The sequence below is a fragment of the Theropithecus gelada genome, chromosome 1 (assembly GCF_003255815.1).
Source record: "Theropithecus gelada isolate Dixy chromosome 1, Tgel_1.0, whole genome shotgun sequence".
NCBI lineage: Eukaryota > Metazoa > Chordata > Mammalia > Primates > Cercopithecidae > Theropithecus > Theropithecus gelada.
Genome location: NC_037668.1, coordinates 207,197,803 through 207,215,601, shown reverse-complemented (window position 1 = coordinate 207,215,601; position 17,799 = coordinate 207,197,803). Strand labels below are relative to the sequence as shown.

General features: G+C 40.3%; 1 protein-coding gene across 1 annotated transcript in view; it reads right to left on the bottom strand.

Moving 5' to 3' along the window:
- Nucleotides 1-1,607: 1,607 nt before the first annotated feature.
- MAP3K21 (mitogen-activated protein kinase kinase kinase 21) overlaps nucleotides 1,608-17,799 on the bottom strand; it is a 53,201-nt gene continuing 37,009 nt past the window's right edge. Inside the window, exons 6-10 of the mRNA XM_025396974.1 lie at nucleotides 12,482-12,604; nucleotides 8,599-8,749; nucleotides 8,133-8,230; nucleotides 4,917-5,696; nucleotides 1,608-2,707 (exon numbers count right to left, since the gene is read on the bottom strand). Of these exons, the coding sequence (XP_025252759.1) occupies nucleotides 2,301-2,707; nucleotides 4,917-5,696; nucleotides 8,133-8,230; nucleotides 8,599-8,749; nucleotides 12,482-12,604 (1,559 nt within the window). The 3' untranslated portion in view covers nucleotides 1,608-2,300. The remainder of the gene's footprint in view (nucleotides 2,708-4,916; nucleotides 5,697-8,132; nucleotides 8,231-8,598; nucleotides 8,750-12,481; nucleotides 12,605-17,799) is intronic.

Below are 17,799 nucleotides of genomic sequence, written 5' to 3'. Positions count from 1 at the left end.
TTTTTCAGTCACAAGGCTTCATAATACAGCACATTAGGCCCAGGCCTTAAATCTCTGCAGTGGGAGCACCTTAATTTTTTACTAACAGTAATTGGCTTATCTTTCAGTGAACATTAAGCCTACGCAAAAATAAATAACCAGATTCTGCTAAGTTTACTAACACAGAAAATTGCAAATGTACAATAGATTGCAGCAAAAGTGAACTATCTGCAGTAACATGAGAGATTGAATTGTTATACTGCAATTATTTTAATACAGCTTCATTTTGAAATTCATCATAATGTAGAGTTGACTAAAATAAAGTTAAAGAGGAATGACAGAGATAAACACCCAGATCACATACACTCCCCAACACACACGTGCAAATACACATTTACTAATATGCACACACATCCAAACACACATGCACACACATACAGGAGATATTTTGGTAGAAGCAAAACTGAGGACATAGTTTCTATCCTTTTTCTTTCATGTATTGATCATTTTAGGTATATATTTCCTCTACCCTTGAGCTGGAAGCTACGTGCTCCAAAAGGACTGAATACAAAGCAATCATAGTTTCAAACATGATAACATGTTGGGAAAACCAAATCTCTGTTATATAATTCAATAACCACCCAAAGTGAAGCCGAATCATAGAATGGATGATAAAATAAAAAAATGTATTAAGTACCTGAGACTTTACTGCAAGAATCCAGAATGCTACGTAGTTTTGCTAGGGGCAAAACTCACCATGTTAATACAATCCTTTCATACTGTTTCTCGTCTGCTGGATATACCTGTTAAGCAACCACAATGCTTCAAAATTGCCAACGAATATGATTTTCCTTTTCTTCTATTATAGGTGATATTTTATCACATATGATTGAATTTATTTTAAATTGCTGACATATCAGTTATTCAGTAAACCTTTAGCAAGGTGTAAGTTTGAATGAAACATCAAGCGATGTTTTTAATTTAGTTTTTCATTGTTTGGAAAAACTTAAATATCGATTGTCCGTCTTCTAAAGAGCCATATTCTAGAGGCAGAAGGGAAGCACAATACATTTAACGTAAGAAGCCCAGGCAAATTTACCGAGCCCTCGGGTAGCCATTTCTGCACCAATAACTCCAGGTTTGTGTCATATATGTATGACCATAAAAGTGATTCATAAATAATTTTATTATTTAAATCCTGATCTGCTATTCAAAGGTCCATTTCTGAAAATAATTCATAATATAGTTGCCATTTCCACCATATAAGCTTATTTCAACAGATGTCTAACATTTATCAACAATTAAATGAAATGTGAAATAACAACAACATATTTAACTTCTAACAGTACTGTACTGCTATTCCTTGAGTTGTCAGTGTCTTTGGGATTATTAGGATAATTATGCATTTAATAGAGAAAAATAAAATTAAAACACACGACTGTTTACAATACATGATATCTGTGAAGAGCTAGGTATCTGTAACAATTTTTAAAAGTCCTACTGGAGAATGAAAAAGCTTTCCACTTCTGAATGTCAAATAAATGGCTACGGATGAAGGAAAAATGTTTTCTATAGGAAAAATGGAAAGATCAGCCTCGCTCAGGGGCACACCATGTGGTCTCAGCCAAATTCAGTAAAGCTTTTATAAGTTACATTCCATATAATTTCCTCAGGGAGAAATATCATTGCATAATGTAAGTGAGAACTGGACATATTTATGCATTGTCGGCCCACAGCCAAGGTTAGGTAGTTTAAACAGGACTCTATACCTATTCCAGTCATCAGACTTTTAAAAACCTTTACTTACTAATATCACATTATTCTTACCAAGAAACTAAAGCTCTTTCTTGGCTTTTTGTTGCACAAATGACAATTAAGAAAAGAAACTAAAAGAAAAGAAAAAAACAAGAAACAAGACAAGAAAAAGGAAAGAAAGGGAAAAAGAAAAAAAGGAAAGAAACAACAATAGTGAAGCTCATTACAATTTCTGTTGTGTACAAATGGACAAAGACACAAATGAGAACAAAAACATTAACATTGTGCTGAAGGTAATTCCACCCAGCATAGTTTTCACTGGTGCACATCTCTTGTTTTACACTTTTGTATATTCCAAGTTATAAGAAAAGAATCCAGAGGAAAAACAATCGACATGGCTAACAGCAATCATATACATTTTTTGAGAAGTTGGATATACCTTACTAATTTAGTAACATGGCCACAGCTTTTGAAAACACAGCAGCATGAAACAGTTCAAAGGTAGATACATTGTGTTCATTTGTTCACCTTAAAAAAAATGCTTAAACAACAGTAAGGCACTTAATTTAAGACAGGAATTCTTTCTCCAGTTCATATATAGATGGCCGGCTGGTTTTGCTCCTCATTCTGCACAGAGGCACAGTGTAGTCCCTGCTCTGACCTTCCACGTCAGCATCCAGTAATGAAGGCACATGGGATTTAGTCCTCTCCTTGGTAGCAAGGAACTGGGTGGGATGTGGTCCTGGGCGACCCACTACACAGGCAGCCTGTGCCAGCTGAGACACTGCTGCCTGTGGGTGAGCCTGAGGCGGATCTGAGCGGCTTCTCAGGGAGGCAGGGCGAGGCTGAGGCACGATATGGACAGTGCTGTGCTTCTTGGGTGAGACCTCCCTTGGCAGGTGACTGTGAGGAGCAGGTGAGGGGCACAGTGGCAGTGCAGAGGCTCCAGTGATTGAGATAATAGCTGCACCAGCTGGTTGAGAAAGCCAAGACAGTATGCAGTTAGAAAGAAACTTGATCGTCAACATGATTAAACTTCACTGTAGATTATGATTTGACAAAACTGATGAAAATGGAAAAGTGGTTGGACTTTTACATGTTGCCTCTTTTCTTGTTTGTACTGAAGAACTGACTAATGTCATTACCACTTTAGCAAATAATTATTGGCTTATAAGTTAGAGAAAAATACGCTTTCATATGGGATTACTGTGCTAGAATTTTTCCTTGTGCAATTATAAATTACCAATACTTACCGACCTACAGAAAGATAATAAACCAATTTATCTAAAGGTGATGAACAATAATATGGCAAACATAATATCCAGATGTAATATTTAAAAAGAAGAGAACAATAAAAAGAATGGAAGCAGTTTGTCTTAATATAGCTTTATAACCAATGCTAGCATAGCATTTTAAAATTTAAAAAACATTTTTTGTATATATTACCTCACTTAATATTCATGACAAGTATATAAGGTTATTGTAATTATGTTCACCTACAAAATAAATAATACTCAAGCTCTACAGAGCACTTAGTGTGCCATTTGACTTTTACCACAATCTCAATTGTAGAGATTAGGTAAGTATAGTATTAGATATATACATTGTTGCTATTGTCCCCATTTTATAGATGAAGAAACTGAGGCACAAAATGTTTAAGTGATTTGCCCAAATTCACTCAGCATATAAGTGGCAGAGCAGAGATCTGAGCCCAGATAGCTTCCATACCATTAACCATGGCACTACAATGTTTTTTAAGATATTCAAACAAGAAAGCAGTCTACATAATTTTCCCAGCATCACAAACTTACCAAATGGTACAACTAGAACTTGAACCTTTGTCCTATGACTCAAAATCCCACATTCTTCCAAAGTACCCATATTATCTCCTCAAATGTCGTATTTAAGTGCCACTTAACCCCAGAAATCTCAAAGCTGAGTACGTTCTAGCACATGATGGTATGATCCAGTCACGTCAATCCTCACTGAATTTTAGGAATGGAAAAAACAGTGCATTGAGGAGGAGTGAGACACTGTGATACAGCAGAAAGATCCCAGGTTTAAATTCTGACACCACTACTTCCTAATTGTGCAATCTTGAATAACATTAATTTTCCATAAGCTTGAATTCTCTTGCATAAAATAGAGTTGCCATAAAAACTAAGAGACAATTTACGTCCAAGGGCTTTAACATCTATAAAGTGCTGTGGAAATACCACTGGTTGCCTTCTGCCCAAGCCCCTGTTGTTGGATAGACTAAAAAAACTATTTAAAAATGTGATTTTCTTTTCTTTCAGAGCTTCCATATCTGGATATACACCTCATGGAACTGTCTGGTGTAACATACATCAACAGGGTAATACTTGCTGTCATGAGGTGAACTGTGTCCCCACAAAATTCCTAAGCAGAAGTCCTAACCCTTAGTCCCTCAGATGTGACTGTATGTGGAATAGGGTCTGTACAGAGGTGATTAAGGTAAAATGAGGTCATTAGGGTGGACCTTAATCCAGTGTGACTGATGTCCTAAGAAGAGATTAGGACACAGATGCACTCAGAGTGAAGACTGTGTGAGAACACAGGGAGAAGATGACTGTCTAGAAGTCAAGAAGCCAGGCTGAGCTCAGAAGGAACCAACCTTGTAGACACCTTGATATGACTTCCAGCCTGCAGAACTGTTGGACAATGAGTTTCTGCTGAACATCCCCCCAGGCTGTGGTACTCTGTTATGGCAGCCCTAGCAAGCTGATACACCTGCTACACGCAGTTCCAACAGAAACTGAGCGATGATGTGTGCAGCAGTGGAGCAGACAAGGCCTGTGGGAGGCGAGAGGCCAGTTTCAGTTCCAGCCCTCCCACTCACCCGTGGTTCTAACTGGGGCAGCTGGCTTGTCTTTTTCGTAATGCAAGGGGGCTGGGTGCTTATTCTCCACGTGTTCTTTCTGCTTTGATATGCTATTATAGGTTTCAGTTACTGAACTTCAATTACACTTTTCCCAGAATCCCAATCACAGTTAAATTAAAATCAAATAAGAGAAGGGTAAGACTCTAAGATCTACATGAACAGTAAAAACAAATTATTAAATGTCATCCCCAGGAAAAGATAAAAATCATAAATCCATGCTGTTTCACATACTCATCTCTACAGCAGTGTTTTATGCTTTTACCTAATTCATGCAACCTACTTGGGGTCGGATTCCCATCAGACATGGTCCGTCTGTGATGTGATGGTCTATCTTTTGAAGAAGCCCAGTAAGGTACATTCCCACATGTCTGCTCTAGGAAGGAAGAGGGCAAGTTTCCTGATACACTACAAGCAGTGTCAAGTCTTGGCATGAGGGCTGGCTCACGACCACTTCCTGGAGCAGTGGGAGAAAAATCCGGAGTGAGCATCTCAGAGTCACAAGTGACAGGTGTACCGCCCGTCAGGGGATCTTCACTGTCTATCTGCAGCAGGCACTTTGTGGAGAGAGACGGCGTGGAGAGGATGCCCAGGGCACTTGTCCGTGGCAGGGACAGTGGGCTGCTGGCCTCCCTACCAGTGGGCGGCAGCCTTGTGGGAGGACTGGCGCTTCTGCGGGACTTGGAAGCCCGCTGGAAGATTCCCTCTCGTTTCTTCTTCTCTTCCTTGGGCAATGGTTCTTCAGCAGCCTGTGCTTTATGAAGCTCTCTGAGGTCCAGTCCCAGAGCCACTGATGCCAGCAGGACGGTGCACCCGTACAGAGCCGACTCCGTTTTCTTTCTCTGGGGGGATCTACTCAGATTATTCATAGGAGTCACCTCAGTGGAGACTGTGGCAGCATTCGCAGAGGCTGCCTCTTCCCAGCTTTTGGCTTCTGCAGGATTCTCTCTCTGAGCATCTTTCCCAAGAGGTAGATCAATGTAGGCCTGACTGGGCAATTTTATTTGCTTCGGTTTTCTGTGTTCTAATCCATCAGGGGAAAGTTTTGGCTCTTCACAGGACCCTAAATTAAGGTATAAGTACACACACTGTAGTATCATTTTACTGTAAAAGTCATTTAAACAAGATTGTAAAGTAAAGCTAAAATATAATAAATACATATTTTAAATCAAAACACAGGCAGCCCTTTTCATTTTTGCAAATGATTTATCTAGGAGGGCTCCACGGAACAAGTCTCCAGGGCCCTACAACTTAAGGTTCCCTGCAGATGAACCAGCAAGCTAGCCATCTCCTGTTTCCTGTGCTTCGGGAAGCTCTTCTTCATCATTATCAATATTAGACACTATCGTAGAAACAGTCATCAAAACACAAAAATGCACAACCATAGGCACGTAATCACTAAATATGTCACCAAATGTGCTCTTTTCCTCACTTCACCTAAATACATGTGTCAGGCTCCATTATCTACAGCTTTCCTGCGTGTAAACTAACGGTTCTGTAGCAGATCGGCGGTTCTCAAAGTGTGTGGCCTGGACTGGCAGCATCTGCATCCCCTGGGAATTTGTAGAAATGTAAATCATTGGCCCACCCCAGACTATGGAATCAGAAATTCTGGAGAATGGAGTCCAGCGGTCTGTGTTTCAGCAAGACTTTACTGAAGTTTGGGGACCATTAAAATAGAAGATTCTCCCAAGAGGTTACACAATCCCAAAGGTTACAAATTATACCCGCTTAAGAGGAAGCCAACATTCTTATCACGTATGTGATTAACAGTGCCTAATTAAACAACAAACTCATTAATCTGATTTCCAAATAACATCTGTAATTTTTTCCAACATTACATCCTAGTATATCTAAACGTGCCTGATGATCTAGACCAGGGGTCCCTGAACCCCAGGCCATGGACTGATACCATGGCCTGTTAGGAACCAGACAGCACAGCAGGTAGTGAGCAGCAGGTGAGCGAGTGAAGCTTCTTCTGTATTGACAGCCAATGCCTATTGCTCACATGACCACCTTAGCTCCACCCCATGTCAGTTCAGCAGTGGCATTAGATCCTCACAGGGCGTGAACCCCACTGTGAACGGCACATACGAGGGATCTAGGTTGCTCCTTATGGGAATCTAGCGTCTGAAGATCTGTCGCCATCTCCCATCACTCCCAGATAGGACCATCTAGTTGCAGGAAAACAAGCTCAGGCCTTCCACTGATTCTACATTATGGAGAGTGGTAGAATTATTTAATTATGAATTACAATGTAATAATAATAGAAATACAGTGCACAATAAATGTAATGCGCTTGAATCATCCTGAAACCATCCCCACCCCATTGGTCCATGGAAAAACTGTCTTCCACGAAACTGGTCTCTGGTGCCATAAAGGTTGGGGACTGCTGATCTAAACAATTTGAGATGCCAGCTTTCTTTCTCCAAAGAACCCTGTGCTCTTCCCTGTGGTAGCTTTTGTTTGGGGTGCCCTCTTTTTCCTCCATTCCTACTCCTTCCACTCCCCGACGTTGCTGACCCAAGCTCCCTTTTCCTTCATAAAGGAGAACCTTCAGAAGGAGAAGCTGAACCTAGGCAGTGAGTGCAAAGGTGCTTGTGAAATTGAGCACAGTACCAATAACGAATTCAAGAAATTTACATTGTGTCTTGCTAAAGCATCCTTACTTTGATCAAAGTACTAAAGAGTCTTCCTAAATGATCAAGTATAAACACCAATTTTATTTTCTGTGTTAGTAATCGTGCTTAAGTTTTTCAATGATTTCCATCTCTTCAATCTTTTAAACCTGAATATTGAACACAAATATTGAATATCTAAAGTAAATCATTATGATTCATTTAAATTAAATAGAAATTCCAATGTAAAACTCTCCAAGCAGTTGTTTTTCTTATTTATTTATTTATTTATTTATTTATTTATTTAGAGATGGAATCTCATTCACTCTGTTGCCCAGGCTGGTGTGCAGTGGTGCAATCTAGGCTCACTGCCAACTCTGGCTCCCAGGTGCAAATGATTCTCCTGCCTCAGCCTCCTGAGTAGCTGGGATTACAAGCAAGCACCATCATGCCGGCTAGTTTTTGTGAGTTTTTCATAGTTAATGTGCTTCATTGAATTTCATCATGTCAACAGGTGGCACTATAGCAAGGAGGGATACCCCTTAATCTCAGCAGAACTTTCGGGGGGGGGGGTCTATATTTTTACATCTAATATTTCCTATACTAAATTAATTTGGTTTTACATAATTAATTATGATAACATTTCTGGTAAGGAAGAGTAGTTACAAATTCCCAAAACCACGTGAAGCCTAATTACTTCCTGCCATAAAGACTTGATGGAAAATAACTTCTGAATTTAAGTAAAGCTGTAAGAAATGCCATTACTTGCTAATCTCCCCTCTGCTACTTTAATGACCACATAAGACTATAAAAGCAAAGCTTCAGCGCAATCAGATGCCAAGGACGGCTCAAGCAAATCCTACCTCCTGAAACACATTTACCTGGCTGGTCCACAAACAATGAAGCCAAGGGCATGGGTTTCTGATTTTTTATTAAGATAGTTGACCAAGGACTGTTGCCATCGGAGAGAGGTCTTATCCTACAAGAGAAAAATGTTTCTTTTCGTAAGACAGAAGCACACAGCACACCAATTAGGTTTTGGTGGATACAGGCCAACAATATTTTTAAGGTAGCAAAGAGAACACATTTGTACTCAGTTTTGAAGGGCTGACAAAGTACAAATAATACCTGAAAGTGAGACAGGAAAAAAAATCTCAGAAATATTCTAACTGCTTAACTAAATACTAGTTAATGTGGCATGATAAATTCATCCTAGAAAATTAAGTTGATATTTGTAAATCTCTGTATTAATTTACTTGCTTTTTGAAAGTCTGGCTGATGTGATATTAACACAGGAATGGATTTGTCACATTATACGATGAATACCACCAGATACCACACACCCACCTTTCTTTGCAATCTGCTCTTTCTTTCACTTGAATGGAATTTGGTCCCCAGGTACAACCTTTTTTCTTAAAATTCCTTTTTACGTCCTCAAATTCTTCTTGTCGAAAGACTGTGTTCCTGCCCCAAGTTTTATTGCTTTCATCTGAAGTCACTAAAAAGAATATTATTAACAATATTAACCACAACGATCATATTAACCAATATTGGCTCTGTTAAAAAAGCTAAATGAATCATATCAGTTGTGAAACTACCTTACTCAAAACATGAAAACAATGAGAAAATTATTTATTTCACACAATCTCTGGTAAGTTTCTTTCTCTGATCATAAAAAACATCAAGAAAAGTGGAGTAAGTTAACAGAAAAGATACAAATTTGAGATAAATTAGCAGCAAAGATTTGATTACTTTTTAATCTATTTATTTAGCATTTTGCAACAATTAGGATTTCATTGTAATTGGGGGAGGGGACACCAAACTAAACATGTAACTTAAAATGAACTTAGTACTCTAATTTTTTAACCAAATCAGCTAAAGTTTGGAACTAGAGACACAAACATCATATATTTTTAAATTGTAATTTCAACTAATTTTTCATTGGTCATCACAATTTATTTATTTTTTGGTCTTCACAATTTTGCTCAGTCATGACAACACTTTGGTTACAGTTGTCTTTTAAAACTTGAAAATATTTAACAGTTTTCCATGTCTTGCTTTTTTCACTACCTCACAGGATGATGTATATTCATTTTTAATATCCACATTTTACTAAACACTTACATACCACCCCTCTAATTTAAGTGCACTTGAAAGCGATTTGCAGTCGGGCGCCGTGGCTCATGCTTGTAATCCCAGCAGTTTGGGAGGCCAAGGCGGGCGAATCACAAGGTCAGGACTTCAAGACCAGCCTGGCAAACATGGTGAAACCCCATCTCTACTACAAATACAAAAAATTAGCTGGGCGTGGTGGCGGGCACCTGTAATCCCAGCTACTCAGGAGGCTGAGGCAGGAGAATTGCTTGAACCCGGGCGGCGGAGGTTGCAGTGAGCTGAGATCACGCCATTGCACTCCAGCCCAGGCGCAGTGCCAGGCTCCGTTTCAAAAAAAAAAAAAAAGTGATTTGTAAATCACTGGGGAAAATTGCTGTTATTACCACACACTTAGGGGAAAAATATCTGAAACATACTAGATGTTCTAAAAACAGTTTGAAATATTTTGATATACAGTGGAATACTCTGTGACTATAATAAAAATGAGGTACAGATAATGATATATAATGTTTATATTATATTTAATATTACCTATAATCCATTTTCATTAAAAATTATGTGTTTATGGATGCCTGTATATACACACATACATACACAGAGGAGAAATTACTAAACACAGATACCAAACTTACTAAAGTGTTTAAATTTAATAGAGAGGATTGCTATGTAGAGGGAAATTTATCTCCTTTATATCACTTTGTAAAATTAGACACATTGTGGATGATGTTTGGTTACTTATGTGTGTTTCTATATTTTCCAAATTTTAAAATATACATATATGTGTGTATATACAAGTGTCTGTGCATATAAATGTGCTTAGGCCAGGCACGGTGGCTCACGCCTGTAATCCCAGCACCTCAGGAGGCCAAGGCAGGTGGATCACGAGGTCAGGAGTTCAAGACCAGCCTGGCCAAGGTGGTGAAACCCTGTCTCTACTAAAAGTACAAAAATTAGCTGCGCGTGGTGGCAGGCACCTGTAATCCCAGCTACTCGGGAGGCTGAGGCAGGAGAATTGCTTGAACCCGGGAGGCAGAGGTTGCAGTGAGCCGAGATGGCACCACTCCAGCCTGGGTGACAGAGTGAGACTCCATCTCAAAGAAAAAAAAAAACGTGGATGCATGCCTAAATGTATATGTGTGTGTGTAACAATCTTGAATCAGTTGTTCATTCTTTTTATTAAAATAGTTTTACAGTAGAATGAGCGATAAACAGATGAGCAGTTTTCATTTAAGTGAAGGCAGCAGAACCGGAAAAGCTTTCAGCTGGGGGTTATTAGACCGGAGTTCATCTCAGCTATAGGACTGACTGACTGATCTACACTCCCAGAGCTATCCACACTCTCAGTTTTAGCCTCCTCACCTTCCTCCCACTTCCTATTTTCCTTCCCCTCTTGATTTGCTCCTCTTGTTTCTCTTTTGTTTCCATATTGATTGAACTTTTCCTGTACTAAGAGGCCGGAAATGGATGGTGAACTCTACACTCAGAAGATGTGTCTGAATCCAGCTTCACCACTTAGTAGCTACCAACTTGGGCCAGTTTAATGGTAACTTCTATGTCCCTTATCTGGGGATCATAAAAGGGTCCACTCGATGAGGCTGTCAGAATTGAATGGGGGTGTGCACAGACACGAAGACAGTCCCAGTGAAGACGAGCAGCATCCGGGCTGGAGAACTTGAGCCAACGGCTGCCACACACAGAGCTGGTCCTGTGTGGAAGGCTGGATTAGAACCTTTCCACCATGTGACTTCTGAGAAGGAGCACCAAGGATGCACCTCCCTAAGCTGGCTGCATTTCAACTGTAGAGGATTGGAATTCATTTGAAATCCCAAATTATTTGCTTTAACTGATACACATCTTGGGCCCATCCTGGCCTGCCCAGTACCACTTCCTAGCTTCTGTGAGGTGGTTTTCCCCAGAGCAGGTGAAGACACAGGAAAGAGGGCAGAGGAGTGGCCACGCAAAAGCGGGGTTGGCACGGTGTCCCATCTGCTCGTCCCTTTGTGGAGCTGGGAGAACAGCCTGGGAGCCCTTTCTGCCTCCGTTAATTAGGCCTTTGCCTAGGCAAAGGCAAGGTTTGAGGTATGGCTTTATGCAGAATGCATTCTCAGAGAAACAAATCAGTTATAATAAATGACGGTCCTTTAAGTTCTAAAACTACAGCCTCATTTAGATCCTGTTTCTCTGTGGGGATCCTGGTGTCCAGGAACTTGCAAAAGAAATCTCTGCCAGTGCCAAGGTTTTCATTATCAAAAGAGGAAAAAAAAAAAAAGAGAGAGATTCCACGCAAGCCTCATTAGACAAAATTTTCTTTTGGATTTTTTTTTTCTCCAAATAAGGATGGGTAAACAGCAGGGAATTAAGTCTGGTGGAGAAAAGAGAGGATCTAAATGCATGGTTTAACACAAACTTAGGCTAATTACCACATTACTTACAGACACACGCATTAATCACATTCTTCTTTTGCTTAGCCTACTTTCAGGGGTTTATTTGGACTCACCTTTGAAAAAACTTAGTGATTTTATTTCATCCACTAAACTCTGATTCATAGCCTCACTGAAACTCTCACAATGCAAAGGTGCCAGGCACATCAGCTGTCTGTACTCTCCCCTCCAGGATGAATGCCTGTTCTAAAACCAAAATACTACCAGGAATTTTTAAGTATTAGGTTGGTCAAACCTAAAGTGAATTAAAGTGGAATCCTGAAAGGCAACAATTTTTTCCCCTCACAAAACAAAGAAAGAAATGGAAATAATCCTGAAGTCCTGATTTCATTTTTCAAAGTATCCTGACACAAATGGCTGGTGATATAATCAGGCTATGCTAACGCTGCATGCAAGTATTTAACAAAATGTCTCGAGATGTGGTGTTTCACTTTCTACTCCAGGGCCAGGTCGCATCACCAACTGCCTAGCATCTAAAATTCATTTGTTGTGAGTAGAAATTAGACTAAGGAACCTATGCTCAAACTTTGTTTCTCTAATAGTCGTGGCACCTATGAAATGTCCCACGCTCATTTACAACCTGCTATGAAAACACATCTGCTCAATTTGAATCCAAGTCAAGTCAAAGGAAAGAAATCAACACAGGAGCCCCCGCGGCAGTGCAGAAAGCTTACACTGTATGGCTCGGAGCCGGGGCATCATTGTAGGACTGCTCGGGGGACTGGAACTGCTGCTGTTCAGGCTCCGCCGTTTGTCCAAGTTGGGAGAGGCCTGCACGGTTATCTTGTGCTGGAAATCTGTTGGATGCAAAAAGGGAAAACTGATATTTCATGGTTTTCCATTATCTTCATAGCCATGTCTTTGGCGCACAGCAATCAAAACAAAAATGGTCAGACCCTAACTGCAAAATATATTGCAGAATCGATTTCTTATTTTGGTTTCTTACTTCTCGGGATTTAAGTAATAAATAATGATTCAGAACTTATGTGTTGGGTATAGTCACACACACACACACACACACACACACACACACACACAAACACAGGAAAATATGAAAGTCACGAATCATTGAAGAATTTATAACCTGGGAAAAAAGAGTTATCTGCATTCAGTCTGAGATAGTTAAAAATAAAATTAAGGCTGAGCGTGGTGGCTCACACCTGAAATCCCAATACTTTGGGAGGCTGAGGTGGGCAGATCACTTGAGGCTAGGAGTTTGAGACCAGTCTGTTCAACATGGCAAAAGCCCATCTCTACTAAAACCACAAAAATTAGTCAGGCATGGTGGCACACACCTGTAATCCCAGCTACTCGGGAGGCTGAGACAGAAGAATCACTTGAACCTGGGAGATGGACATTGCAGTGAGCTGAGATCGCACCACTGCACTCCAGCCTGGGCAACAGAGCGAGACTCTGTCTCAAATAAATACATAAATAAATTAATTAAATTAAATTGAAATGGCCCTGGATTTAAATGAGTCCTGGTTCTCATAATATAACAAGCTATGGACCTCAAACCAGTAAGCAACTACCCTGAGCCTGTTTCTTCACCTGCTAAAGTGAGCAACGATATTTCACATGGTTGTGGTGGTGGTGAATAAAACAGAAAATGTAAATTAAAAGCAGTTTGTACTCTAGGCATTCTACAAATGCTGACTCTTATTATCTAGCTGTAATACGGTAGGGATAGACCAAGATCTATAGGTTCATATGGAAGAGAAAGCAATATTGCCAGAGGAAAGAGGTGTGTCAGGGAAAACTTTATAAACTATCAGGAAAATCATTAACACCTTGGAAGGAGGTAAATGACATTACTGGATATTCTTTCAGTGCAGAGCTGAGCTTAACCTTTGATTGATTGTTTTTCTATTGACTGAGTTATTTTTATAACTAGGTGAGAGCAGAGGTTAACTTGTAGATTTTGTCTGGTGATGATGCAAATAACTTCTGTCTGGAGAAAAAGACAATCCCAAATGGTTTATTGCCATATTAGACCTCAACCAGGTTTGCTTTTAACCCAGCAATCGAATCCTGCATTCCTCTATTAATTTGCCCATAAATACCTCACTCTTCAAATTCTCATTTGAATTGGTTTTACCTGGTTCCTCAATGATTAATGAGTTTAATAAAAATCTTTGACATATGCCCATTTCATATTTGCTAGAGACCTATAACTTACCTTTTTGGAAGTTATACTTTAAAGAACTTTAATGAACGAACTGCTATGAGATGAAACGGATTAGAAAGTTGGTAGGCAAAGACAGGTATCCAGTTATTCATACTAGAAATCTGAATACTTTTCTTGATATTGTCTTTTCTGTTACCCCACATATCCACCAAGCACAAAATATCAGGTAAATTCTGTGCTATATATTTTTCTTGTAGTAGAGAAATTTATATTCCAGGTTATGGAGTTAGCAAACTTGGATCTGAATCCCATTTCTACCACAGCCATATGAATTTTGAGAAAGTAACTGAAGGTCTTGAAGTCTCAGTATCTTTACTGACAAAAATGGAAAAGAACCAATTATTACTATTTCACAGGACTTCTATGAAAAATTCAGTGCAAAGAAGTATAAAAAGTACTTACCACAGGGCTTGGGACATAATAAATGCTAAATAAATGGTTTTTGGGTTTTTTTTCCTCTTCATCTGCACGGCCATCACCATGTCATGCCTAGCCTGCTACAATGCCTTGTGTCCATCTTCCTGCATCCACATTTGGCCCCCCAAGTCTACCTCACAGCAGCCAGATGCATTTTTAATATGCCTAACCGTCATTCCCCTGCTTAAAATCCTTCGAAGGCATCTCATGATTCTTAAGTTATAGATTAAAATTATAACACATTCTGTAAGTCCCTGCAAACCTGAGTCTGAGTTCTTCTTTCTGCTCCAGCCTCATCTTGCCCTTTTCTCCTCTCACTCGTCATGGTCTAGAAGAGGGGTCAGCACACTCCTTCTGCAAAATGCCCCATTTTAGGCTCCGTGAGCTGCACAGTCTCTGTAACAACTGCCTGATTCCACCGATGTGAGAGAAAGCAGGCACGGTTAACACAAAGATGAATGTGTCCCAGTAAAACGATCTTTATGGATATTGAAATTTCATATCAGTTTCATATCATGTCAGGTACAATGATGTATTCTTCTTCCTCTTTGATTTTTTCCAAGCATTTAAAAGTGTAAAACCCATTCTGAGCTCATGGCTGTACAAAGCAGGTAGAGGCGGGATTGGGTCCATAGGGCAGTGTGCTGAGCCCTGTTCAAACCACACTGAACTTTTTTCAATTCCTGGAAGAAACCAAGTTTCTTCCACATGTGCTCTCAGCCTATTCTCTTTCTTCATGTTCTGTATTTGGTAAATTCCCGTATCGAGTCTCAATCTAAATGTTACTTCTTCTTTTGGAGATGGAGTCTTGCTCTGTCGCCCAGGCTGGAGTGCAATGGCACAGTCTAGGCACACCACAACCTCCACCTCCCGGGTTTAAGCAATCCTCCTGCCTCAACCTCCTGAGTAGCTGGGATTACAGGCACACACTGCCATACCTGGCTAATTTTTTTTTTTTTTTTTTTTTTTGTATTTTACTAGAGACAGGGTTTCACTGTGTTACCCAGGCTGGTTTTCAACTCCATTAGGAAGCCTTCTGTGATCACCTTAGACCAGGTTACATCTCTGCACTAATCACTGTCATGTGACTTTTTCCCCACAGCAGCTAATATTATAGAAAGCAAACAAGTATTTAATTATTAGCTTAAGTTCTGCCCCCTCCCTCAATATAAGGTAAGTGCCCTATGGGCAGAGACCATGACAGTCTCCGTGACTTCAGACTGGCACAGTGCCTTGCACATTACAGGTACTTAGCAAACTTTGCTGAATGAATACTTTCTCTGTGAGAGACATGAGTGCAGAGACTGCATATATATTTTATCATCACCCCTAGTATTGGGGACAGAGCAGATCCTCAAGCGTTTGTTGACGGAGAAAGTTACGCAGGGTCCATCTGCAGGATCAGGCTGGTGCTTGAAGTGAGTTGCTGAGGAATACACAGCAGGATAGGGGAGATTTGGGAGACAAACTAAACAGAAAGGAAAGACCAAATGGAAGGCTCCTCCATCTGCTGAGTCATGCTTGTTTTTTTTAAGACAAGATTTCACTCTGTTGTCCAGGCTGGAGTGCAGTGGTGCAATCTGAGTCCACCGCAGCCTTGACCTCCCCTGGATCAAGCAATTTCTCTGCCTCAGCCTTCTGAGTAGCTGGTCCTACAGGCATGCACCACCATTCCCAGCTAATTTTGGTATATTTTTGTACAAATGGGATTTCACCTTGTTGCCCAGGCTGGTCTTGAACTCCCAGGCTCAAGCAATCCACCCGCCTGGGCCTCCCAAAGTGCTGGGGATGACAGGCGTGAGTCACTGCACCTGGCCCCGAGTCATTCCTTTTGAAAGACTTGACCTGGGCAGAGCAGTTGAGGTAAAGAATTGACTAGACTAGGTGGTGGTAGTTAGGGGAAAGAGGTGGACAAAGAAAAAAATATTCTTAACCATAGAAAGGAAACAGTTTAGACTAAAGTCATTTATAAATGTTCATCTAGCCACCTGATTGCTATAACACGATAGAAACAAATGCTGAGAACTTTTACAGCAAGAGGAGCCCTCCTGTCAATAGCAGAAGAAAAGCCAAGAACCAAGCCACAAGATTTGACTGACAAGTTATTTGGAACAAATGATGGGACAATAAATGCTAAGTACAGATCAGGAAATCAACATGGAACAGTGGAAAGCCACAAGTGAGCCGTAAAGATAAAAGGCTGCATTTTAACAACGCCTAACATTCAGAGTGCTTCCGAGCTTCCAAAAGCACCTGAATACTTCCACTTAAAAAGCACGCTTTATGTTGTAACCAAAAAGAAAATATTCTTTGTTGTTGTTGTTGTTGTTGAGACAGAGTCTTGCTCTTGTCGCCCAGGCTGGAGTGCAGTTGCGAGATCTCAGCTCACTGCAACCTCGCCTCCTGGGTTCAACCAATTCTTCTGCCTCAGCCTCCTGAGTAGCTGGGATTACAGGTGCCCACCACCATGCCCATCTAATTTTTGTACTTTTAATAGAGATGGGGTTTCCCCATGTTGGCCAGGCTGGTCTCGAACTCCTAACCTCAGGTGATCCGCCCGCCTTGGCCTCCCAAAGTGCTGGGATTACAGGTGTGAGCCACCATGCCCAGTCAACATTCTTTATCATAAACATCCTTGTCCCTTTGAAGCAGGGAAAGGTTGAGTCTGTGCCAGCTAAACATTTAGGAAAACTAAAGCTGAATTGTTAAAATGCCTGTGGCCCATGCTCAGATTTTCTTTGTACTCACTAGAATAATGGTTCTAAAAATGCCTGGTCATAGCAGCTATAGTTCAAGCACAGGTTTGAGTAAAACCTATCCTAGTATTTTTGCTGGCAATATGAACATTTCACTAACAAAGCTAATACTGCCTCAGTGGGAGGCTTCCATTTGCAGATGAAAAGCAGTGTATTCTCTAAAGAATCCAGGTGAGGTTATATGCTCGCTCCCATCCACCCTTCTACTCACTCACATACCTGTGAGGTGGATGGTTTTGGCAGGCTGTGGGCACTTCTGAAGCAAAGTTAGAATGCCACTGCTTTAGCGACATACCAACATTTGGAGGCTTTAATGCTTTTGTCTTGTAATAACGTGTCCACAAAACACAACTTCAGTTAAAAATAAACATAAACAGAAGCAGCAATCAATATAGAGTACTCACAAAATAAAAAGACCCACTGCGACCATGCTTTTTTCTCTTGCAAATTCCAAGAAAAATACTACACAATCACAAAGTATTGTCTTAAAATTATTATCCTAGATTATTACTGTCTTACTTTTTAAGTATTAATCCTCCTTATTTGGTAGCCAGCCATGAAGAAATTCCAGGAGGAAAAAAAATCAAATTTGAGGTTTCCATCACTAAGTCACCATAGCTATAAATACCCA